Consider the following 25,052-nt stretch of genomic DNA (forward strand, 5'->3'; position numbering starts at 1 on the left):
ACCTTCTTTGTGCCTTGGGAGGCAGTTAAAGGTGGCAAGCCCTTGGCATGGGTCTCTATTATATTCACATTCATGCAGTGAAAACCTGTTTGCTAGCCTGGTCCCACAGTGACACCAGATTCTCTTAAAGCAGAGGTTTGAGCCCTTTCCTGTGACGTACTGTTTGGCACAATTCAGGTGTCAATGAAGTTGTTTTAATGGTGACTGCATCCCTTTCTCCTGGAGGGGAGTTTATGGTAGCCCAGAAATGATCTCCCATGGTCATAAAATCAGACATACATGCTTTTACTCTCTGCAACATGCTTTGAAGTGAATGATGTTTTATTGTCCAAATCCTTCTCTTTTAACCCTCCAATACTTAGAAATTTAGATACTCCATAAACATTGAGAATTATTGTAAAGGTATTTGTTGACCTTTCTCATTGATGAGTTTGGAGGTTATAAGTACTCCATGCCATCCAGTGACTTTTTAAAATACCAGAAAAAGTTCCATTTATTAAAGTCCAGCGGGTTTGCCGAACTATTTATAAACTCAGCAAATTTATAAAATTGCAGTGAAGTGCTTGTCTTAATCTCTGCTCCCAAAGAAAATACACACACAGGTGTTTCACACCACCTACCTCTAAGTTAGCAAAGGCTGACCCCTTTGAGAGAGGGAGAGAGTAGAGGCAGAAAGTAAGGAAACTCAGAGAGGCAGTGGCTCAGCCTGTGCTGGGACTCTGGGGCTGTCACTTGTGCCCTGGGTGGAAAGATGTGACCCCACCCCACTGCCCTCCTTCCCCAAAGCTCAGCAGGGGGAATGAATGCAGGAGAGAACCCGACACCTTCAAACACCACGAGATCGCTGTCTGGGGGCAGCCAGAGGGTGACCTACATGATTCAAACCACAACCAGCCAAGTGTTTTGAAACAGCAGATCACAATGGACTTCTCTGTACCATGGTCCAAGTGTCACTCAGCTTGCTGATGCTGTGTTTACTCTCAGGCCAAAGGTCACCCTAGGCGGCTTCCTCCTTCTGACTGTTTGCTGGCTCCGAACACAAATGGATTACTTTATCAACTGTCTGGCAACTCCTTATCTACTCACACACAGACTCAAAAGGGCTTTTCCCTTCACATTTTCCTTGGAAGCACCTAAAGTTCTTAAGCAAACTGGGAACTTTTTTATGGCTTCCTTTTTAGCATCAAGGTTTGGGGCTGTATGGGCGGAAAGGGCCTCCCCAGACATGTTCCAGCAATGCCCCTTCTGGGCATTTACCCAAAAGAGTTGAAAGCAGGGTCTGAAAAAGATATTTGTACACCGAGTTTACACCAGCATTATTCACAATAGCTAAAATGCGGAAGCAACCCAAGTGTCCATCGATAGATGAATGGATCAGCAAAATGTGGTATAGACATACCATGGAATATTATTCAGCCTGTAAAATGAAGGAAATTCTGACACATGCTACCGCAGGGATGGAACTTGAGGACATTATGCTAAGTGAAAGATGCCAGTCACAAAAAGACAAACGCTGCCCAATCCCAGTTACGCGAGGTACTTACAAAGTAATCAAATTCATAGAGACCGAAAGTGGGATGGTGGAGACTATGGGGCAGTGGGGGAGGGGAAGTATTGTTTCATGGGTAGAGAGTTTCAGTTTTGCAAGACGAAAAGAATTCTGGGGATGATGGTGGTGACGGCTGGTACCATATTATAAATGTATTTCATACCCTTGAAGTGTACACACTTAAAAATGGTTAAGGTGATAAACTTTATGTTACGTATATTTTACCACAAAAAGTTTTGGAAAGAAAAAAAAATGGGATGTGATGTACATAGCCTGATCCTGTTTTCCATATTTGATGGCAATTGCAATAAAATTTCCTTTTTTTTAAATATTTATTTATTTTTGACAGAGAGAGACAGAGCATGAGTGGGGGAGGGGCAGAGAGAGAGAGGGGGAGACAAAGAATCGAAGCAGGCTCCAGGCTCTGAGCTGTCAGCACAGAGCCTGATGTGGGGCTCGAACTCACAGACCACGAGATCGTGACCTGAGCCGAAGTCGGACGCTTAACCAACTGGGCCACCCAGGCGCCCCTAAAATTTCCTTTTTGATAACAAACTATAAACGTGCCTGGCTGAGGGGTGCCTGGCTGACTCAGTTGGTGGTGGAGTGTGTTCAACTCTTGATCTCAGGGTTGTGGGTTCCAGCCCCACACTGGGTATAGAACTTACTTAAAAATAAAATCTCTACAGGGGCTCAAGTCAACTCTTGATTTGGGCTCAGGTCATGATCTCATGGCTCGTGAGATCAACCCCGCATTGGGCTCTGCACTGACAGTGTGGAGCCTTCCTGGGAATTTCTCTCTCCTTCTCTGTCTGCCCCTGGTGTGCTCTCTCTCTTTCTCTCTTTCTCAAAATAAATAAATACACTTGAAAAAAAAAAAAAAAGAATTCCCACAACACGTTAAAAATATAGACGCCAGGTTGTGCCCAGACCCACTGGGATGCCACTTCAGTGGGTCTAGGCACCAAGAGTCTGTCTTTTTTTTTTTTTTTATATAACGTTTATTTATTTATTTTGAGAGAGAGAGACAGAGACAGAGAGCATGAGCAGAAGAGGAACAGAGAGAGAGAGAGGAGAGAGAATCCCAAGCAAGCTCTTGGCTATTAGCACGGAGTCCAGTGGGGGGCTCAATCCCACAACCTTGAGGTCATGACCTGAGCCGAAATCAAGAGGTAGATGCTCAACCGACTGAGCCACCCAGGCGCCCCAGGAATTTGTCATTTTTACAGTGCTCCTGCAGAAGATTCTGACTTGCAATCAGTTCCTTATTTAGATTACTCTAAAAGTAGAAGAATAATAGTTTAGTAATTTTCTCAATCATTCTTTTGGGTTAGTGGATAAACATCTGTCAAGCAGGTAGGACACATAAGGCTCTATGGCAGATGGTGGGAAAACAGAGGGTAAATAATAATATGAGTTATTATTTACTGAGTGCTCACTATACATCAGGCTGAGTACTTACCATGGATTACTTCATTCAATTCTTACAACACTCCAGGAGGTATATGCTATTGACACGTCCATTTTACAGATGAGAAAACTGAGGCACAGAGAGGTGAAATGACTTTTTAAAGTCCTCACAACCAGTAAATGTGGCTCAAGGGTCTGCACCCTTGATCACCATAAGTCAGTCCCTGCCTTCAGCAAGCCCTGTGAAGTGGGGGTAACACTGAAATTACCATAATAAGAGGCAGAATGAAAGAGTGTTAAATTCAGACACAAAGACAAGGGCAGGGGGAGGAGCCATGGCTGGGATGACAGATTTGGATTCTAGAGTATTTTTCACCCTTTTGCTAATCAGCTAAAGGAGTGTGACATTCCCCAGCAAATCCTTGAATGGAGCCATAAAGAATCCGTAAGAGCCAGCTCATCTGACCACAAGGGGAGATCCAGCATTTGTTCTAACACAGATCTATCTTTGAGGTATGACATTAAACAAGCTCTCGCCCAGGGACCAAGAAAGAGAGTAGGCTAGTTCCACCTTTCAGCTTCTAAAACCTCTCGCTTTTGCAGTGTGCTCCGGTGGGAGCCAGGTCAGCCTGGGAAGTGGTCAGACAAGAAACTGCAGATTCTGTGTTTTCTTTCCATCCTCTGCCTGCGATTGATTCACAGAAAGACTGATGTGCAGGGACAGAAGAAAACTGTCAGGCAATTTGGAAGCCAAGAACAAACTAAATAAGTCTGAATTAAGGGCACTGAAGTCACTGTCCTAAGTCATAAAAGTTCTGTGCGGGCTTTTCAGAAACGGTGTGCAAACTGTAGCAAAGACAGTGTCTTAACCCCACGGTGATCTCACTTCTTCAAGGATGACAAGCTCTGTGGTTCCAAAGAAACGAACTGGTTAAAAAAAAGCAGCGTGAGACACTTTCTATTTTGAAAAGATGTGAAATGCTGTATACGACTTCTTTTCGTTTCTTCTTTTCTTAATCCTAAAGATTAGCCTGTATAGGGTCCCTCCTAAAAATGTATTTTGGCTTTCATCAATTTTTAAAATTTATGATACATACATTTGATTGTATTATAAATACACATATATCTTCTCCATGAGTAACTGACTTAACAAGTTTAAATTACCTACTTTAGCCCAATATAAAGGAAGAAGAGGGGTGCCTGGGTGGCTCAGTTGGTTAAGCATCCGACTTCAGCTCAGGTCATGATCTCACGGTTTGTGGGTTCGAGCCCTGCATCGGGCTCTGTGCTGCTGACAGCTCAGAGCCTGGAGCCTGCTTCTGATTCTGTGTCTCCCTCTCCCTCTGCCCCTCCCTCATGTTCTGTCTCTCTCTGTCTCTCAAAAATAAATAAACGTTGAAAAAAAAATAAAGGAAGAAGAAAGGAGAGACCTAAGGTTTGCATATAAAAATTCTGATTGCAGGGGCACCTGGGTGGCTCAGTCGGTTGAGCGTCCGACTTCGGCTCAGCTCATGATCTCGCGGTCCGTGAGTTCGAGCCCCGTGTCGGGCTCTGTGCTGACAGCTCAGAGCCTGGAGTCTGCTTCAGATTCTGTGTCTCCCTCTCTCTCTCACCCTCCCCCATTCATGCTCTGTCTCTCTCTGTCTCAAAAATAAATAAACATTTAAAAAATTTTAAAAAAAGGAATCTTTAAAAAAAAATTCTGATTGCAAATCAGAATTTTTCTTCTGATATTTCTTCTTTCTTCTAAGTTGGCAGCTATCTCAATGTATATATAAGCACAATAACTGAGTTGTATTTCTGTCCAAATAAGTAACTCAGATGAAATACTGTTGCCCAAATCTAATTTTGATATCCTAAATCAATGCTTTTATGGTCTCTACGAACTTGAAGAATGAAATTAAAAATAAAAAGGTTGTTTCCCTCCTTCTCCCCCCAGTAAACCGGACAAAAACCAAAGACAAGGTGATCAACCTTGGGAATGTTTCACAAGCTAAAAGTAGCAACCAGAAAATAAACCCAGGGAGATGTTGATTTGGAGGCTTCTTTAATATGACTGTGGTGGCAAGGACAGCTGAGGGTCCCCCAAAGATTTCTGCCCCAGCCCCTTCCCCAGAGCACAGCTGTTACTGGGAAGAAGCTGCCAGGTGGGGGGTTCACTCGCCAGGACCCCTACATCTAAGAGGGGACACGGGCCTGGTCTTTGCCAATGCAATGTGAGCAAAAGAAATGGGTATCACTTCTGGGCTAAGAGGAATTAAGAAGTACATGTGTCTTCACTCTCTTGTTTGCCCAGTGCCCTCTGGAAGCAGAGAACTACAGGACCTGGAGGAGGGCCGACACACCAGGGCACTGGAGCCTGGGTTCTGAGTGACCACAGGAAGCAAACCTGCCCATCGGAAACACTTACATCCACTGTCATGGGAACCAGAAGAAACTTCACCCTAACCACTGACATGTTGGAGTTGGTTTGTTACAGAGGGTAGCACTACTCTGATGGTTATATTCCAAGGTGCTCGGATGAGGGGATGGAGGAGGGAGTAAAGGCTTATTAGGGAGTTGAGGATGCACACTAGGAAAGAAATACCTTTTTTTCTTCTATGGAAAAACTCTTTTACACACGGATTGTAAACTCAAATGCCTAAGACACCAGGCAAGGAGTGTAATACTAGTGTAATTAACACCTAAGCAGCACTTGGAATGCGACAGGCAGCTCTAAGCACTTATACAAACTCACTCACTTCTCACAAATTTGTTAGGCACGCTATTAATATAACCCCCATTCTGCAGAGGAGGAAACTGGGGCCCACCGGAGTTAAGTAATTTGCTTAAGGTTATGCAGCTAGTAAGTAGCAGAGGCAGGCTGCAAGGCCGGGCAGCCCAGCTCCAGAGTCTTGCTTGTTCACCACACTACACATACACCCTGCATGACGTGAACAGAAAACGGGGCCAGCCCAGGGCTGAAGCAGTTAGTGAAACCATGCCCCGTCTGAATGGGTCAGCTCATCGCCTGATGATTTCCACATGTACCGCAGATCTTCCCATCTCTCAGGAAAAGCCAGAAATCCAGATTTTTATGTACCATTTCCAGATTTTAAATTGTTCCCATTTTGTTTTAACCCTCTGCAGCCCAAACAAAGTGCAGCAGCAGACTGCGTGTAGCCCAGGGCCGGCTACCTGCCTCCCCTGCTTTTCGGGCAGCTGTCTCCTAGGACCCTGCAGTCTTCTGCTTGCACAAAGGCCCTGGGGGATTCTGGGTCTGGTAGCCAGAAGGAGAGTCAACTCTGCAAACAAGAGCTCCTTCAGGCCCACTGATATGAATAATTAATTTCTGTTTTCTCACTGCCAGCCTACAAAGGTTACCACCAAGCCTAGCATTCAGGAAGCAACTCTGTCCCCTTCTGAGACAATGAGGACAAGCATGGGGGATCCTGGGGATGTTCAGGGAGCCCCATAATGAAGTCCGGAGTGGTGGCCTGCACTCAAAGGGGGCCAGTGGATACTGGGGAGGGCCTGTGTGTGTGCTCCCTGCCTGACAGCCTAGGTAGAGCCATCAGAGCGTCCGAAGAAGCTCATTAGAGACTGACACTCTTGTGGCTTTCACTGCTGTCAGCGGGAGAGGGCTCTGAATTCCTCAAGATGCTTTATAATAAAACAAAAAGGCACAATTATGCAGCCAAACAGAAGGCAAGGCAGCTGCATACAAAGCAGGGCTGTCTCCATAATAGGACCACAACCTCAGCTAGCCAGCCCTGAGGCCTCACCTTCCTCCCCAGGCTGCAGCTGTGAGACTCCGTAATTGGAGGCTCCACTGCTCCAGCTCTTGGATTATTCAAACTGCAGGATTTCCAGAAGCCTCGGGTTTCAGTTGAGGATATGCCCAGGCAACAAGATGAGGCACAGACCATTTGCCACCCTTGCTGTCTATTTCAGCAAAGCATATGGCCAACACACGTTACAGTTAACACACACTGCATACTGTGTGTCAGGTGCTTTTCCAGGTGCTTCACATATTAAGTTATTTAATGTTTACACCAGCTTACTTTGGTGTCGTTATCATACCATGATCACCTTCCATCTACAGATATGGAAACTGAGGCAGAAAAAATTTAAGTTAGCTCAAGGCTGCACAACAGTAAGTGGCAGAGCGAGGCTTTGAATGCAGGCAGTGCGGTCCTAGACAGTATGCTCTTCACCGCCACACCAGTGGCTGCTGTCATTTCCACAGAGCTTACTGTATGCCAGGCCTTGTGCCACATATTTTCTGTATATTATTTCATCTAATCTCTACAACACCAGGTGAGATATATTCATCTACATTATAGAGAAAAGAAAATAGGTTTATGGAAAGGTGAAGTAACTTGGTCAAGGGCACAAAATAACAAGTGGCTTACGGACCAGATCCAAACCCAGGCTTCTCCGATTCAAAGCCAGGCTCTTAACCATTACTTGGTACAGAGTAGCAGTTCATCTAACTGGTGTTCATAAAGTTTCGGCCTGGAAAACCATCTAGTCTAATCCCCTTATTTTCCAGGTGAGAGATGTGGCCTAGAGAGATTAAGAGTTAGTGGGGCGCCTGGGTGGCGCAGTCGGTTAAGCGTCCGACTTCAGCCAGGTCACGATCTCGCGGTCCGTGAGTTCGAGCCCCGCGTCAGGCTCTGGGCTGATGGCTCAGAGCCTGGAGCCTGTTTCCGATTCTGTGTCTCCCTCTCTCTCTGCCCCTCCCCCATTCATGCTCTGTCTCTCTCTGTCCCAAAAACAAATAAACGTTGAAAAAAAAAAAATTAAAAAAAAAAAAAAAGAGTTAGTGGGCTGTGGGGGTGCCTGGCTGGCTCCGTTGGTAGAGTATGCGACTATTGATCTTAGGGTTATGAATTCAAGCCTCAAGTTGGGTATAGAGTTTACTAAAAAAAAAAAAAAAAAAGAAAAAAAGAAATAGAGTTAGTAGCAGGTTGTACTAGAGTAACTTTGGCCCCAGAAAGAGCTAAGGTTCCAATCCTAGCTTTGTCCTATTAGCTGTGTGACTTGGGCAAGTGACTCAATATTTCTAGACTTATTAGTATGGAATGGGAATAATAACACTTAGTCTCACGGACTATAAATTGTGTGTGTAATATATACTTCTAATAAACAGTCAGCCTGGCAAAACCATTTCATTATAGTCAGGTGGTCCTGACTATACAGATTGATAATTTTAAACTTTTGCTTACAAATCTGTTCTTTATGGCTTGAAATAATATGTATGTGGTGAGGAGGTTGCCAGTATGGCTCCCAAAGTCTAATTAACAAACAAAGATCTTGGAGAATTGCATTGCATTTCTGAAACTTTTCTGAGTGTTACCCTCACTGTGCAAATTCCCCAAGGAAATTACATTAATCAGAGATCTGAGCAATCAGACAAACATTTAGGCCTTCTATCCTCCAAATAAAGTTACTATACTACCAGATCAATGACATCGTGGACAAGATAGGTTTCCATGGTCTTTAATTCTAGTATCCCTTCCACTATGGCAGTGATTTCATGATTTTGCACCTGGAACAATGGACCATGCTGTGATGGCTTGTTTGGCCCTTTTGCACAAACACCAGTATTGCCAATATGCATTTGGTTTCGTTTTGGGGGTTCTTATTTTTGGCTTCCAGGGGTGGTTGTTTATCAGGGTATGCCTGTGTGACCAGCACCTCATAATAGTCTCTAACCTCAGACCCAAACAGACTTCCTTGGGAATAGATAGCCCATGTATGTCTTTGTAGTCTGCTTTGAGAGAGAGAGAGAGAGAGAGAGAGAGAACTGCTAAATGGACTCAGACAAGGAAAGACATCAAAGCCTTATGCTGGACCTCTGTGGAGTCTGTCGATACATATATTTTTCTTGCCGCTTTTGCTCTGTATCGTCTGTAAAAAATCTTAGCCATGAGTATAATCTGCTATTGAGTTCTACAAAATCCTTCTAGGAAATCACTGAATAAAACAAGGTGAAACAATTTAGCCATTTCTAACACCATTTTTCACATTTTTGAGCCCCACCCTCTGATATATATACCTACAGTAGCTATAGTTACCACTTGGCCTCAGTGAGAAGGGAACTTAGAGGGGCTTTTTGTGTGTGTTAGCTTTGGTTTTTTAGAGCTTCCTTTTGCATGTTTATTTAGTTTTGAGAGAGAGAAAGAGAGTGTGCGGGCCTGTGATCGGAGAAGGGGCAGAGAGAGAAAGACAGAGGTTCCAAAGCTGGCTTCATGCTGATAGCAGAAAGAGAGACTAATGTGGGGCTTGAACTCAGGAACCATGAGACCATAACCTGAGCCAAAGTCAGATGCTTAACTGAGCCACCCAGGCACTCCTTTTTGTTTTTTTAAAGACGTCTCATCTCTTTTTGTTTCTTTTTTAAAGTTTTTATTTATTTATGTTTGAGAGAGAGACAGAGAGAGAGAGGGAGGGATTGGGCACATGCAGGGGACAGGCAGAGAGAGGGAGAGAGAGAGAATCCTAAGCAGGCTCCACACTGTCAGTGCAGAGCCTGATGGGGGGGCTCAAACTCACAAACTGTGAGATCATGACCTGAGCCAAAATCGAGTGCGATGTTTAATCGACTAAGCCACCCTGGAGCCCCTGTTTTTTTTTTTTTTTTTAATACAGGTCTAGGGTTAAGCTTGACATCCTGCATTTCTGTCTTTTCTTTTTTCTTTTCTTTTCCTTTCTTCCTCTTTCTTTCTTTCTTTCTTTCTTTCTTTCTTTCTTTCTTTCTTTCTTTCTTTCTTTCTTTTCTTTCTTTTCTAAGTAGGCTCCATGCCCAAGATGGGTCTTGGACTCATGATCCTGAGATCAAGAATCACATACTCCACTGACTGAGCCAGCCAGTGCCCTGGGAACTTAAAGGTTTTGAGGAAATTACATTGATTTCTTTTATTTTTTTAATTTTTTTTAATGTTTATTTATTTTAGAGACAGACAGAGCACAAGCTGGGGAGGGGCAGAGACAGCAGGAGACAGATTCTGAAGCAGGCTGCAGGCTCTGAGCTGTCAGCACAGAGCCCGACACGGGGCTTGAACCCATGAACCATGAAATGAGCCAAAGTTGGACACTTAACCGACTGAGCCACCCAGGCACCCCAGAAAATTACATTGATTTCTGAAGCTCCAAAGAGTCATTCTTCTTTATGAATATAAGCCAAGTGTTTGTATCAGTCAGGATAAACTAAGTGATCCTGCAGTAACAACGAGCACCAAACATTGTAATAGCTTAAAATAACAATGGTTTCTTTTTCACTCTAGTACACATCCATTAATGATTGACTGGGAGCTCTGTTCTGTATTGCCCTCCCCCTAGGACTCAGGCTGATTGAACAGTCACCAGCTTAATCATTGTACATTGCAATACCAAAGAAGGAAAAAGGTCTCATACCAGCATTAAATGCTCTGGTCCAGAAGTTGCACGCATCACTTCCATTCAAACTCACTGGTTAGAACTAGGCAAAGGTTCCTACCCAATTTCAAGGGAACCAGGGATGTAATCCTACCTACCTACCTACCGCAGACATGGTAGTAAGCCGAAGGGCACACGTCAAAATCTCCTCAGGGGCATTTGAAGTTTGAAAATGGCTTCAGGAGGAAAAACCCACCACAGCCCTTGAGAATAATGGCTCTAGAATATGTCTTATTAATTGGTCCTACTGACCCCCCCAAAAAAGGGGGGAGGGAGGAAGAGATGAATATAAAAGCAAAGTGGAAGAGAAGAGAAAAAGGTGAAAGGTCTTTAAGTGCTTAGAGATCCCAATAGTGTGCCCAGGTAGTCCAAATCCCACAAAATTCTTACTTGAAAAGGCACATTCTTCTTCTTCTTTTTTCTTTAATAAATACAATAATACACCAGCACTGTGCTAGGGGCAGGGAGACTAGAATTTTTAAAAGTGGTCCATTTCTAACACACATACACTTTAAGAGGTTAGAATCCAGTTGGGGAGACAGAGAGGCAAACCTATTTAAACCATATTGTATTTGCTCAAATGAGTGTATGTGCAAAGTGCAGGGAAGAACTGTGTGGCTAACACTGGGCTGGTTTTCCAAAGAGCCAATCACAGTCTCCTCTCTTTAACACTCTTTACAACAGAGGCTCAAGGGCTGAAATCCTTGACCTCCCCTCCAGCCCTCCTTGCAGCTAATGACGGCCACATAGTGTGGGCCAATAGCATGAAAGCAGCAGTTGCTAGGTAGGGTTTGGTGGGGGGAGCTTTTTAAAGGGACAGCCAGTGTGATCAATACAGTCCTTTGCACCCTTCTCCCTCTCTGAAACATGAGCACACATCTAGTGATGCAGCAGATTTTTTTTTTTTTTTTTAACTATGAGGCAACAAGCAAGAGGACAAATACCTTTCTGCTAAATAACAGGGAGAGTCTGGGCCCCTGAGAGTGCTGCTGAGCCATCCCGGAAAGCCTGCCTCGGGAGTTCTTGGGATCGGAGGAAAACAAAGCCCTATCTGGTCAGGTCATTGTATTAGTTTCTGTTGCTGTTAACAAATGATTACAAATTTCATGGCTTAAAACAACACCAGTTTACCATCTATAGGTGGTAAGTCTGACACGGCCTGTCACTGGGCTAAAGTCAAGGTGTTGGCAGGGGCTGGGTTCCTTTCTGGAGGCTCTAGAAGATAATTCATTTCCTTGCCTTTTCCAGCTTCTGGAGGCTGCTCATCCTGCTTGGCTCAAGGTCCCCTTCCCTCCTCTTCAAAGTCAGCAACAGTGGATTGAGTCCTTATCATCTTGTATCACTCCAACCTCTCCTACCTCCTTCTTCCACTTTGAGGACCTTTGTTACTACATTGGGCCCACCTGGACTCTCTCCATGTCAAGGTCCTTAATTTGATCACATTTGCAAGGTTCCTTTTGCCATGTAAGAGAACATACTCCTAGGTTCCAGGGACTGGGACATGGACATCCTTGGGGGACATTATTCTGCATATCACAGTGTCATTGTGGCACAGTTTTGTCTTACCTGCAGACAAACGCACTCCTGACACCCAGTTCTTGGGCCTACCTACGAAAGCAGGAGAGGCTTTACAGAGGAAGTACCTCCTAGCTGAGACCTGAAGGATGAACAGTAATTTGTCATGTGGACAAATATGGAAAGGGCATTCCAGGGAAGGGGAGCCGCACGTGCAGAGGAATAAGGATGCAGGGTATGTTTGGAAACTACAAGCAACTCAGGATTGCTAGAGCATGAAGTATATGCATGTGTGGGTGGGGGAGGACACAGCTGAGGGTGGACCGGATCACAAATGGCTGGGCACATTTGCATCTAAGAAGCTCAGATTTACTTTGAGGGTGGCAGAGAGTCACGGAAGAATGCAAGCAGGGGGTGCATAATTAGATTTAGGGCGATCCCTTTGGCTTTAATGTGGAAGATAGCTGGGGGCTGAAGCAGAAAGAGTGAGGCTGGAGGCAGAACAATTGGTTAGTGCACTGGTTTAGATCAGGGGCATTGAAATGAAGGTCTGGACCTTCATGAATTGTTTGAGTGGCTCCTATATGCCAGGGCACTGTGACACTCTGGGGCTACCAAGGCAAATAAGACACAGGTCAGAACAAGGATGCCTCTCACCACACCAACCACAACCCCGAGGCAGGAAGGAGGGGTGCTCATGGAACTCAAGTTTGGGATGTTCTGCCCCCTTGCCCCAAGTCTGGGAAGCACTGACGGGGTGAGGTGTGGCCCAGGGGGAATTCAAAAGGGCACCAGGACCATCTCAATGATGGGGAAGCAAATGAAGAAGCAGATGGTCCTTTCCTGTGCATATTTCCCCCAAGCCTGCCCTAGTTATTTTAATACATACAGATTTTTAATGTTTGCTTATTTATTTATTTATTTATTTATTTATTTATTTATTTATTTAGAGAGACAGCACAAGCAGGGGAGGGGGAGAGAGAGAGAGGGAGAGAGAGAATCCCAAGCAGGCTCTACACTATCAGTGCAGAGTCCAATGTGGGCCTTGAACCCATGAACCTCAAGATCATGACCTGAGCTGAAATCAAGAATTAGACACTTAACCAACAGAGCCATCCAGGCGTGCCTGACCTAGTTATTTTATTTTATAATTTTTTTAAGTTTATTTATTTATTTTGAAAGAGAGAGTGCAAGCAGGGGAGGGGCAGAGAGAGCAGGGCAGAGAGGATCCAAAGCAGGCTCCGTGCTGACAGCAGAGAGCACGATGCAGGGCTCGAATCCACAAACCATGAGATGACGAACTGAGCCGAAGTCAGACACTTAACTGAATGAGCCACCCAGGTGCCCCTGGCAACAATTTTAAATCGTTGCATGTGGTGAGTTAGAAAAGGAAATGGTGTGGTCAGAGGAGAAGCCTGGACCCAAACACAGTCCCCCCCCGATGGAAATGGTCTGGAATTAGATATGAGGGATGGTTGCACAACTTTGCAAATATACTAAAAACCAACCCGTGACTCCATACTTCAAAGGGGTGAGTTTTATTCTATGTGAATTATCTCTCCATAAAAGTCATTAGTTTTTTCAATAGGAGAAGAAAATAACCCCAGCACTTAGCCCTAAGGGAACCTGGGCTTGATAGCTAACTGGTCAGAGCCTCGGCTTTCCTCATCTGCAAAATGAGAAGAGTGGTACTTACAGAAGGTAAAGAACAGGAGACTGTGCTGAATATTAATGTGACCGTGTAGGTTAAACACTTAACATAGTGCCTTGCAGGTAGTAGTTGCTAAGTATATCCTAGTTGTTTTACTAAGTGCCAATAACATTTTTAAAACAATCATTTTCTCGGCAGCCACAAGATATGACATAAGCTCTAGGCAAGCTCCCTCACACAGTCTTGTCTCAGGCAGACTAGAGCCAGGATCAAACGAGAAGACAGCAACACGAACCGAAGCCCACGCTCCTGCGGAAAGACTGCAGATTTACTCTGGAGCAGTGCAGAAACCGCGAGAGAGATTTGCGTGGCATAAATACAGCTACACGCAGCAGTGGTAAAGGAAGGTGGGCACAGAGATTTCTGTTTATAATTCTGGTTTGGTATACAAACTAGTCCGGTTTCCAAAACAGCCAAGTCTGCCCCAATACCTGGACCAGTCCATTGCGGCTACAACGCAGCCCTGAGGTTTAGACATGCCCCATGCCCCAATCTCCTCGCTCTGGCTCCTCAAAACCACAATGAGCCAAAAACAAACCTTATATAACCGTAATTTTCTAGCACAGTACCAAGGCAGGGGATTTATTTTTTCACTGAACATCTCGCTTGTGATATTCCAAAGTTAACCAAGTACTCATCAAGAACCTGCCATGTGCCCAGCCCTGTGAAGGATATTGTGAAGGAGAAAAAGAAGCATAAGCTATGATCCCTGCTCTCAAGGAGCCAGCTAACCTCTGAGTTTGAAAGCTACACTTCACAGTAAACACAGAAAAGGCATTGTGCCTTGCACAGAGCAGTGGTTCAGTCATTATTTGTTCGTTGGGTCAATGAATTAATAGAGGGCACAATAATAAGACAACTGTGTGAGTGTGGGGCTCACTCTAAGAACCACAAGATGGGTTGGAGTAGTTGGAAAAGGCTTGTGCCAGAGGCTGCTAGCTGCCTACTCAATATCAATTCTTCCATTTTTTCTTATAACAGAGACCCTACTTTATTTGAGGTGGCCATATGCCCAGATAAAATACTACATCTCCCAGCCTTCCTTGTAGCTAGAGGTGGCTAATGAGATCTAAACAGAATTTGTTAGGAGAGGCTACCAGGAAAGTGCCTTAAAAGGCAGACCAACAGCTGCCACTTAGTCCTTCCTCCCTTTCTTCTAATTCTCATCTGAAATGTGAGTGTGATGGCTGGATTTTCAGCAGCTATTTTGGACCATGAGGCAACCTTGAGAGAGAAAAGCACATATAGAAACAAGCCCAAATTCCTGATGATCATGGTAGTCACCATACTCTCCCTGGACTGCTTACTTCTGGCATTCTCTTACTTGAAAGAGAAATACACCTCTATCTTGCTTAAGCTACTTTTTGGGGTTTTGTCATATGCAGCAAACCCCTATCTTAACTAACACAAGATATCATAGAAAAGCCAGGCTTTGAAGGAAGGGTTGGCTTTGTGACTGGGTTTAAGTGGGGGTGAAGGGCATCTCAAAAGCCAGACAGAGCCCACAAAGACACTGGAAGGAATGTGCATTAGCTGAAAGCAAGTGAGTAGAGAGTAAGAAATAAAGAGAAGCCAGATGACAGTTTTATAGATGCCAGGGACAACAGGGATTAACTGGGGAAGGACCAGCGACCACAAAGGAACAAGAAAGCTTATCTGCCTCCAAAGGAGCAAAACACCTGTGACCTGGAGGAAGTAAGAAAGGAGAGACAAGAGGCTTGGGGAACTTCATTACACAAAGAGATAGGAATGTGAGCTGTGGCCTGGACTTAGAACAATGACAACACCACCATCTAAGCTTCATTAAATGCTTATGTGCCTGGCCCTGTGCTAGGTACTCTTCACACACTTACCCCCTTTACACTTCACAAGTCTATGACACAGTCCAATCACCATCACCCACTTTTGGCGGACAAGGAATCCAAGGCTGAGACAGAGTCAGTAACTCATCCAATGTAAGTCTTACAACCCTGCAAGCTGGCTCACATCAAACCCATTTTTCAGATGGGGAACGTGTTTGTACCATTGTTTCAAAGCCGGGGAAATACGTCAAGATCCTGATTTTCAAACATAAAGATCCAGGGCCAAGTATAGAGCCAACTGCTTTGTGAATAGTCTCTTAACCAGAAGAAAAACAAGTAGAGGAAAAGAAAAGTTTTGAGTCTTGGTTGTATTTACTATGTATGTGTAGAGGAGGAAGGGCTCGTTAAACAAACGCACCCACACCCTCTGGCTGGCTGGTAGAGTGCTCCTGAGGTGTAGATAGTGCTAAGATGGTGGGGGGTGGGGTGATGGTGGAGAGAAGCAAGCTTTGAGAAGCCATGTCAACTCCACTTACAAATGAATCACAGCCAACGACCAGCTCATGTGTCTCAGATAGTGTTTTAATATCTCTCTGCAACAGGGAATGGAAAAAAAAAAAATCACTCTATCACAGCTAAGGCTGAAAATTCAACACTTTGAATTAAGTTATTCAGACACATCACTGAACACAAGGAATTCTTCCTGGAGCAAAAATCTCATTAGTCACTCACGGGAAGGGGAAAAAACCCATCAAGTTACAACGATCTAGGTAACATGAGTACCGAATAGGAAGTGTATTTCCCATGCAGATTAAAAATAAAAAGTCTCCTTTGGCAGCCTGGCAGAATCTGATGGCAGGGCCTCCCAAGTACAGAACGCCAGAATTCTACAGCTGGCCCAGGACAGCACTAAGTGCTGGAAGTTAAAGAGTGCTGTTTTTGTAAGACTGAGTTCAAGGCGGATTCCATCACGAAATGTTTGACTCTGGGTAAATCTCTTTACCTCTCCTGGCCTCAGCACTTTACCTATAAAATGGCAGCAGTAATCTTCACCTGCTGAGATGGATGTGAGGCTAAATGCGATTGTCTACTGCTCCTGTTACCATGACTTTGACAGAACTTATGTCTTTAGAGTTCTCTGCTTAAAATTCTAGGAAAGAAAAGGCCATAGGACAATGGAAAGAGCCTTGTCTTGGCTCATAGGTCCAGCCTTGAGGGTCATGAGCGTGTGACCTTGAGGTTACTTTTAGGTCTCCAGGACTCTGTCTGGAGGGGGCAGGAATAGACCTACTGTAAGATCTCTTCCTGTTCTAGACTCTTGAATGTCACTAAGATTCAGATGACCAGTCCTTAGTCATTCATTTCAGGATTTACAAAGTTTTTTTTTTTTAATGTTTATTTATTTTTGAGAGAGAGAGAGGGAGGCTGAGTGTGAGTGAGGGAGGGAGAGAGACAGAGAGACAGAATCCAAAGCAGACTCCAGGCGCTGAGCTGTCAGCACAGAGCCCAACACGGGCTCAAACTTACGAACTGTGAGATCATGACCTGAGCCAAAGTCCGACGCTTAATGGACTGAGCCACCCAGGTGCCTCAGGATTTACCAAGTTCTGCTGGAAAGCTGTTTCTTTATCTAAAAATGTATGGTTTCAGGGCGCCTGGGTGGCGCAGTCGGTTAAGCGTCCGACTTCAGCCAGGTCACGATCTTGCGGTCCGTGAGTTCGAGCCCCGCGTCAGGCTCTGGGCTGATGGCTCGGAGCCTGGAGCCTGTTTCCGATTCTGTGTCTCCCTCTCTCTCTGCCCCTCCCCCGTTCATGCTCTGTCTCTCTCTGTCCCAAAAATAAATAAACTTTGAAAAAAAAATTTTTTTTAAATAAATATTAAAAAAAATAAATAAATAAAAATGTATGGTTTCTACCCTTGGAGCCAAAGAGTCAGTGAGAACCTTAAAAGCAGGTCACCGACTTTTGCAGTCTTGACCCTTAACATAGACTTGGCATGAAGTAAGACCTTGATAAACTCTCGTTGGGTTGGAAGAGATTGATGAACAAATAAATGAATTTCAAGGGCCTGCCAAATAGAGACTGCCTGCCCTCCACCGGGCAAAGTTTAGTGCAAGGAGAAAATGCTGCCAATTTAAAATATTAATGATATTTGCTTTGTCATCTGAACTACAACCAGAATATCGGGTGAATAGTTTCTGCCAGTCAAAAGGATGACTGACTCCGAAAAGCCACCTTTGGGCTTTGCTAGAAGAGTATGCTTTGGTCCACAAAGAGTGCGCGTGTGGTACAGGGGATGCCACAGGCTATGGAAGGGATGCATAAGCCCGAGAAGGAAATGTCACCCAACCTCCGTGGCAGGAATGGCACAGAAGCAAGGCAACCCAAAAGGGAAAATACCATGGCTCTGCATGTGGGCACGCAGTTGCGTCCACCCAAGAGTGCCCAGCTGAAGAGAGGAGATCTAAATCCAGCAGGGGGTCTGCTCACCTGTGAGGCCAACTCCACTCAGGAGCCCCAAGGGTGGGCAGCAGCCCTGTTGGTCGACCCCAGCAGCAGATGGACCCCCCGCCATGGGGTCTGCTGGGGATTTTCGTGATACAGGAAATAGTAATAATGTACACGACATGTGTATGCACTTAATGGTCACTGTGTGCCAGGTGCTTTGCTAAAGTCTTCAAATATCTTATTGTATTTAATTTTCATAACTACCCTGAGAGGTAGGTGCTATTATTGAGGCAGTATAGCTTGGTGTTTGTTTGAAAGCAAGGACTCGGGACTCAGACTGCTTAGATTCAAATCCCAAGTGTCACTTACAAGCTGAGTGACCTTAGTCAGGGCTATTGAAGCTCTCTGAGCCTTATGATTCTCATATGTAAAATGGAAATAATAATCCTGCCTGTCTTATGAAGCTGTTGTGAGGCACAGATGAGTAAGTACATTTAAAATGCTTACAATAGGTACTGGCACAAAGTAAGCCCTCAGTAAGTGTTAGCTATCCTTGTCATTGCTAATAGAGACTAAGGCGGCTTCTCCATGGCCTCACAACTGCTGACGGGCAGAGTCGGGGCACACAGGTCTGTCTTCAGAGCACACTGGACCCAACACGAGTAATTCTAGTTCTGCAGCCCTCACCCCATCCACACCACCACCCTGATGCATGTCACCATGGCCTGGTCTTCCTCAGCACCAACCCAGGCTACAAGGTGCTAAAAGGAATATACTCAAAGAACTGGCATTCTAACTTAAACTCTGGTTTGGCTACTATGTGTAGAAATAGACCCATATGTGTCTTTGTATGGGAATCTGCCTCTCATTTAAGAGAAAATGGTCCTTTTCCAAGGAGAGGGGCATCTCTGCCTCTCTGACTCTCATGTGGCACTGTCTCCTTAAGACCTCCAGACTGAATGGCCTGATAAAACCCGAACTTCAATTAAGGATCTCAGAATACAAATAATGGGCATAACTGCTGGTGGAGAAGGAGAAACATGAGGGCCAGTCCAGCAAGAGAGCTTCATGAGCAAGACACTGCCCTGGGTCCTGCCCTGCTCTTGGAAGGTTCTAGAAAGAGCCAGAGCCTTGCTAGGAAAAGTACATGCATCACAGAAAACCAAACCATCTGTGATTCCTATCTGGGAATGAGAGAATCTTTGAAGCATCTCAAAGAAAATGACCTGTAGTCATGGTTAGCCAACACTGTGAGTGCCTACCATGTGTCAAGACATGTTCAAAGCCCTTTAGAAACAAAATCCCATTTATTCCTCATATCAACAGTATGATATAAGCAGTGTTTATCAGTCCCATTTCACAGATGTGGAAACTGAGACACAGAAAATTCAAATAACTTCTTCCAAGCTCACACAAGTAGTCTAGCTTCAAAGCCCATAGTCTTTATCAGTATTTTCAAACCTTTTTGTCCAATTCATGGCAAGAAATACCTTCTACATCAGGACCCAATATACACTCACACATTTATACACAACTGAAACAAAGTTTTAAAACAGAATAATGCTCTCCATTACCATGTGCAATGCACTCCCATGTTTCCTCTTCTCTTCAATCCCATTAAAAAATTATATCATTCAACAAATATTTATGGAACACCTAATATGTGTGAGACACTGTTCTAGGCTTTGGGGCTTGACGTCAGTGGATGAAAGAGATAAAAATCCTTGCCCTCAAGGATGCAGAGAAAGAGGCACACTTTTGTCCTGCTGGTAGGAATGCAAACTGGTGCGGCCACTCTGGAAAACAGTATGGAGGTTCCTCTAAAACTTAATAATAGAACTACCCTACAACCCAGCAATTGCACTACTAGGAATTTATCCAAAGGATACAAAAATGCTGATTCAAAGGAGTACATCCACCCCTTTGTTTATAGCAGCACTATCAACAATAGCCAAAGTATGGAAAGAGCCCAAATGTCCATTGACTGACAAATGCATAAAGAAGATGTGGTACATCTATACAATGGAATGTTAGTGGGCAATGAAAAAGAATGAAATCTTACCATTCGCAACAATGTGGATAGAACTAGAGAGTATTATGCTAAGTGAAATAAGTCAGAGGAAGGTAAAATACATGATTTCACTCATACGTGAAATTTAAGATACAAAACAGATGAATATAGGGGAAGGGAAACAAAAATAAGATAAAAACAGAGAGAGAGAGAGAGAGAGACAAACCATAAGAGACTCTTAAATACAGAGAACAAACTGAGGGCTGCTGGAGGGGTGTTGGGTGGGGGATGTCCTAAATGGGGGATGGGCATTAAGGAGGGCACTTGTGAGGAGCACTGGGTGTTGTATGTAAGTGATGAATCACCAAATTCTACTCCTGAAACCATTATTACACTATATGTTAACTAACTTGGATTTAAATTTTAAAAACTCCTCCTCCTCTTGGACCTTGCCTTTTACTGGAGAGAGAGTGAAAAAGGTCAACATGCAAAATCGTAGCGTCTGAAGTGGTAATTTGGTGAGTGCTACAGGGAAAACTAAAGCCAGGACAGCCAAGGGTGGACAAGGAAGGCCTCTCGATGCTCTCATTCCCCACGACACTGATTTCAGTGGGCTGTCACCCACCGCATGAAAACCCCTGCCCTTAATCCCTCCACTCTAGGGCCTCTCTGTTTGTCTGAAGGCTCTTCCTCCTGCACACGCTTGTGACTGTGCACACGTGCGTATACGTGTACAGGCATGCGTGTATGTGTCCAGCCCCAGGCACTTCCTCAACTGGGGAGGTTTGGGAGGAGGGGCCCCCATACACAGCTGTCCAGGGGGTTCCGTCCACCAGCTTGCCCTGCAGAGGGGTCCTGGAATGGGGCCTGAAACACCAGCCAGGCACCACTAGCCGAAGTCCTGAAGTGCCAGAGTGTGTGCCCTCCGGCTGGAGTCTTCAATCCAGAGGAAAGAGAATCTTTTAGTCACTGGTCCACCCAGAGGGGGCACCTTTTGTAATTCATTAGGCCAGAAGAAATGCTAATTCCTAATCTGTATCAAGATGCCCTGTGTGCTAGAATGCCCTTAAGGAGAGAGGAGACAGCACACAGAAATAAAAATAACTCCTGGAGAAAATCCAGTGCATTGGGCACACCTGAAGGGGTGATTGATGTGGGTTTCAGGGAAGATGGGACTGGAGCCAGCTCTGAAGCAGCTCTGGGCACTTGGGTAGCCTCTACTGGGTATTTGGAACTTGGCACTAGAGTAAAATCTTCAGACTTTTCCCTTACGTTAAAGGGGCACATAAAAATGTTACTAGCATGGGCAGCAAAAGCATTACCTATGGGAGAAGCAGCCAATCTCTGCTAATGAATAAGTGTAATTGATCACAACTGATGCTTTGATGGACCTTCCAAATGTGCTTTTAGCAAAGTGGACAGTTTTTCATTCAAATGCAAACTCACCCAGATAAGATCTAATAATGGAGATTTTGGAACAATCCCAGCACCAGTGATTTCTTTCTCTCCTTCACTGAGCAGGAAGGCATCTTAAGTTCCTGGTCACAGCTTGACCCAACTAGACATCAATTTATCCTTTCCCTGTGGCTGAGGAGACCCTGACAGCTCCAGGGGCAGCAAAGGGGCAGTCACAGGCCACCTCACATCCCTATCCGTCCTTTCCTCCTTAGCCCCATTACCACTCCCTGACCTATGAGGAGCTGGGTGGCTGAGAGACCCAGACTCAATACATAAATAATTTTCTTTTTTTTTTTTTAACGTTTATTTATTTTTGAGACAGAGAGCGACAGAGCATGAATGGGGGAGGGGCAGAGACAGAGGGAGACACAGAATCGGAAGCAGGCTCCAGGCTCCGAGCCATCAGCCCAGAGCCCGACGCGGGGCTCGAACTCACGGACCGCGAGATCGTGACCTGAGCTGAAGTCGGGACGCTCAACCGACTGAGCCACCCAGGCGCCCCTCAATACATAAATAATAAATATTTATTGAGTGCTTACTATGTGCAAGGCACCCTATTGACTGCCACAAGGGCATTCAAAGATTGGCTAGGACAGGGGCGCCTGGGTGGCTCAGTCAGTTGGGCGACCGACTTCGGCTCAGGTCATGATCTCACCGCTGGTGAGTTTGAGCCCCGGGTTGGGCTCTGTGCTGACAGCTTGGAGCCTGGAGCCTGCTTCGGATTCTGTGTCTCCCTCTCTCTCTGCCCCTAACCTACTCGCATTCTGTCTCTGTCTCTCTCAAAAATAAATAAACATTAAAAAAAAATTTTTTTTAAATAAAATCAAAGATTGGCTAGGACTAGGTGCTGTCCTCCAAATAGAAGGCAACGGCAACTGACAGCCCAAGTGGAGGTCTCAGCTCACTTCAACAAACACTTAATCTTTCCAAGCTTCCGTTTTCTCCTTTGTCAAACGAAGACATTGCATTAGACATGATCTCTGGGCACTAGGCCAGCTCGAAAACTATGATTCTATGGCCTCTCCTTCCCAATCAGGCTCCTAGGAAGCTGACAGATCTAGGAAGGGGGCAGCCAGCAAAGGGAGGGGGAGAGGGGGCAGTGAGGATGATGTACCTTTCCCTGGGTGAGAGGATGTCTCAGTTTGGCCAGAACACACGATACAGGCTGGAGAAGATGACAGGTAATTCAGAAAATTAAATGAGAAATTTAGACTTTCACATCAAGGAATGTGGGGGAAATGGGGAGCCTCTGGAGTTTGTGCAGAGAAAGGTACTATCATGTGGTGGATAGGAATCTGACCAACCCGTGGAGGATGAGTTCGAGAGAGGGAGGGCCGTGATGTTACAGTATCAGAGCATAAAGGTTGAGGCCTGAAGTGAAAGATTCCTCCCATGGTCTAGCCAATCCACGCATCTAGCACCATTCCATCACCCCTTGCCATCGCCATCCTGTTTATTTTCATAAACTCGCCCAAGGCGAAATGATGTTGCACAATCTTTTTTTTTTTTTTTTTCCAGTTCCACAAGTGGTTTCAGGGTAAACAGATAAATTTTATCTTTTTCCCAAGTGCCTAAGGTTAAACAGAACCAACGAGGTTTGCCGGAAAGGGGTGCAGGAAGGGACCAGGAGCCCCCGGGATGCGCGAGGGGTGCGCCTACCTGCAGAGAAGCCGTCCTCGTGGTCCGAGCTGTTGTGGCTGCAGTCACTGCCCCTCTCGGGCGAGCTGTGGCTGGGCGAGTCCCGCTCCGGCACCCGCAGAAACCTCTTGCGCCGCCACGGGGGGAGGTGCTCGCGAGCCCCGCGCGGGGGGTGCTCCTCCGCAGCCAGGGGCGAGCTCCGCCCGTCCTTGGCCTCCGCCTCCAGCTGCTCCAGGTCGCGGCTCCGGCGCTGCTGCCGCCGGCCCCCGGGGATCAGGTGCATCCAGCGATGAGGGCTGCCCGCCCGCGCCGGCTTTTCGGCCTCGTCGCGGGCCCCGAGCTGGCAGGGGGGCACGAGCAAGTGGCCGAGGACGAATTTCTCGTTCAAATCCACCATCTCGAAGTCGTGGTCACTGCTGTTGCCCCCATCATCTGCGACCGAGGCGTCCGGCTCGCCCTCCTCGGAGCCCCGCCCCGCGCGGGTCCGGGAGGACAGCTCCTCTCCCTGGGCGCTGGGGACCGTGTCATCGGGGCCGGGCGGCGCGCGGTCCTCCCGGAGTCTGAAGAGGAGGCGAGGCTGCAGCAGCTGCTGGTGGATGGCGGCGGTCAAGCTGCGCACGGCGCCCCCTGCCCCCGCCGCCCCGGGCCAAGTGGGAAGGTCGGGGCACGCGTGACGAGTCCCGGCCTTGGCGGCCACCTCGGGATCAGGGCGCCAGGAGCCTGGAGGGTCTCCGCCGCCGCCCGCGGCGCCCTCCTCCTCCCGCGGTGGCGGCGCCCGCTCCGGCCCGGCCGGCGCCGGCTCCTCTGCCCAAGCTCCCCCGCTGTCGCCGTCTCCGCCCTCCAGGCGCCCGCAGCCGAGGTCCCGCTTCTCCCCGGCCAGGGCCGTCTGCAGGTAGGAGACTTTGAATTTCTCCTCAGCCAACACCTGTTGCAGCCGCTTCAGGTTGAGTTTGCAGCGCTCCAGCTCCCGCTCCATGTCCAGCACCGAGTCCAGCCGCATGACCGGTGCCTCCTCCCCGGGGAACTCGGCCTGCCAGTGGCGCTCAAAGTCCTGAGGGTCCCACATGGCGGCCGCCCCTTCGGGCCTCCCGGGCCCAGCTCCGCCGCGCGCCGCGGGCTGGGGTCGCGCCGGGCTTTTCCGGGAAGCCCGCGCTGGCGCAGTCGCCTGCCCTTCACTTCAGCCCCAGAAGAAAATAAGAGCAAAAAAGAATAATAAAAAAAGTTTTTCCCCTTCCGCCCTCGTGCCTTTTTTTTTTTCTTCTTCTGGGTTTCGCCTCCCTGACGTAAGCGGCCACCCACCGCGGAGGCGGGCGTCTGGGGGCCCTGGGCCCGCCCCGGGCAGGACGCGCAGAGCCGGCCGTCTGCAGCCCCCGCGGGCGCCCCGCGGGCGCCCCGCGGGCTCGGGCGGCGGGCTCGGGCGGAGGGGGAGGAGCCTCGGTGGCGTCCGGCCGGGTCCCGCTGGCGCGCCTCGGAGCTGAGCGGGCGACCCTCCGAGCCGGCCACACGGTAGGCCCGGCTCCCACCTTCCCCGCCGCCGCCGCCGCGCCGCTCCCGCCGCTGCGCGCTGTCCGCGCGGGCTCCGTGCACCCGAGCGCGGGGCCGCGCGGCCGCGGGGGGCGGGAGCCGCGGTGAGGGAGCGCGCGGGGGCGCCCCGGGCTCCCAGCCAACCTCCCGCCGCCAGGCTCTCCGCAGCCTCGCCTGGCCAGAGTCAGCGCCGCGCCTTGGACCGGGAAGGGAAAGGTGGGGGGAAGGCGATGTGGCGCGGCGACGAGGGCAGGTGTCAAAGGAGCGGTCTGCCGACCGGGGGAGTTATCCTTACCTGGGAGTTACTGAGCGCCCTGCACTAACGTGTCCAAGATCACAGCGCTGTTTAATCCAAAACTGGGGAGTGAACTTTGTTCTTTGGCGAGTCCCTTTAAAGCGTTCTCTCCACTGCTCACTAGAGCTTTTCCTGGGGAGGAATAGGCAAGGGTGACAGCTCCAAGTGGCTCTGCTAGAGGCCCCTGTGACTTCAAAGCTGAGAGTACTCCCGGCTGACTGAATCAAGCCATGGCAGCGGGAGCCTTAGACACTTGGGCATCTAAGAGGG

At 47.2% G+C, this 25,052-nt stretch overlaps 1 protein-coding gene across 6 annotated transcripts in view; it reads right to left on the reverse strand.

Annotated features, from left to right (window-relative positions):
- Window positions 1–24,124, reverse strand: part of ABR (ABR activator of RhoGEF and GTPase) — a 183,583-nt gene extending 159,459 nt beyond the window's left edge. The window contains exon 1 of one of the 6 annotated variants that reach the window (XM_043585534.1): window positions 22,985–24,124. In XM_043585534.1, coding sequence (XP_043441469.1) covers window positions 22,985–24,029 — 1,045 coding nt within the window. In that variant the 5' untranslated portion in view covers window positions 24,030–24,124. The remainder of the gene's footprint in view (window positions 1–22,984) is intronic. The other 5 variants (XM_043585530.1, XM_043585532.1, XM_043585531.1 and 2 more) reach the window with 5 other exon arrangements.
- Between the last annotated feature and the right edge of the window lie 928 nt (window positions 24,125–25,052).

This window comes from Prionailurus bengalensis, chromosome E1 (assembly GCF_016509475.1).
Source record: "Prionailurus bengalensis isolate Pbe53 chromosome E1, Fcat_Pben_1.1_paternal_pri, whole genome shotgun sequence".
Classification (NCBI taxonomy): domain Eukaryota; kingdom Metazoa; phylum Chordata; class Mammalia; order Carnivora; family Felidae; genus Prionailurus; species Prionailurus bengalensis.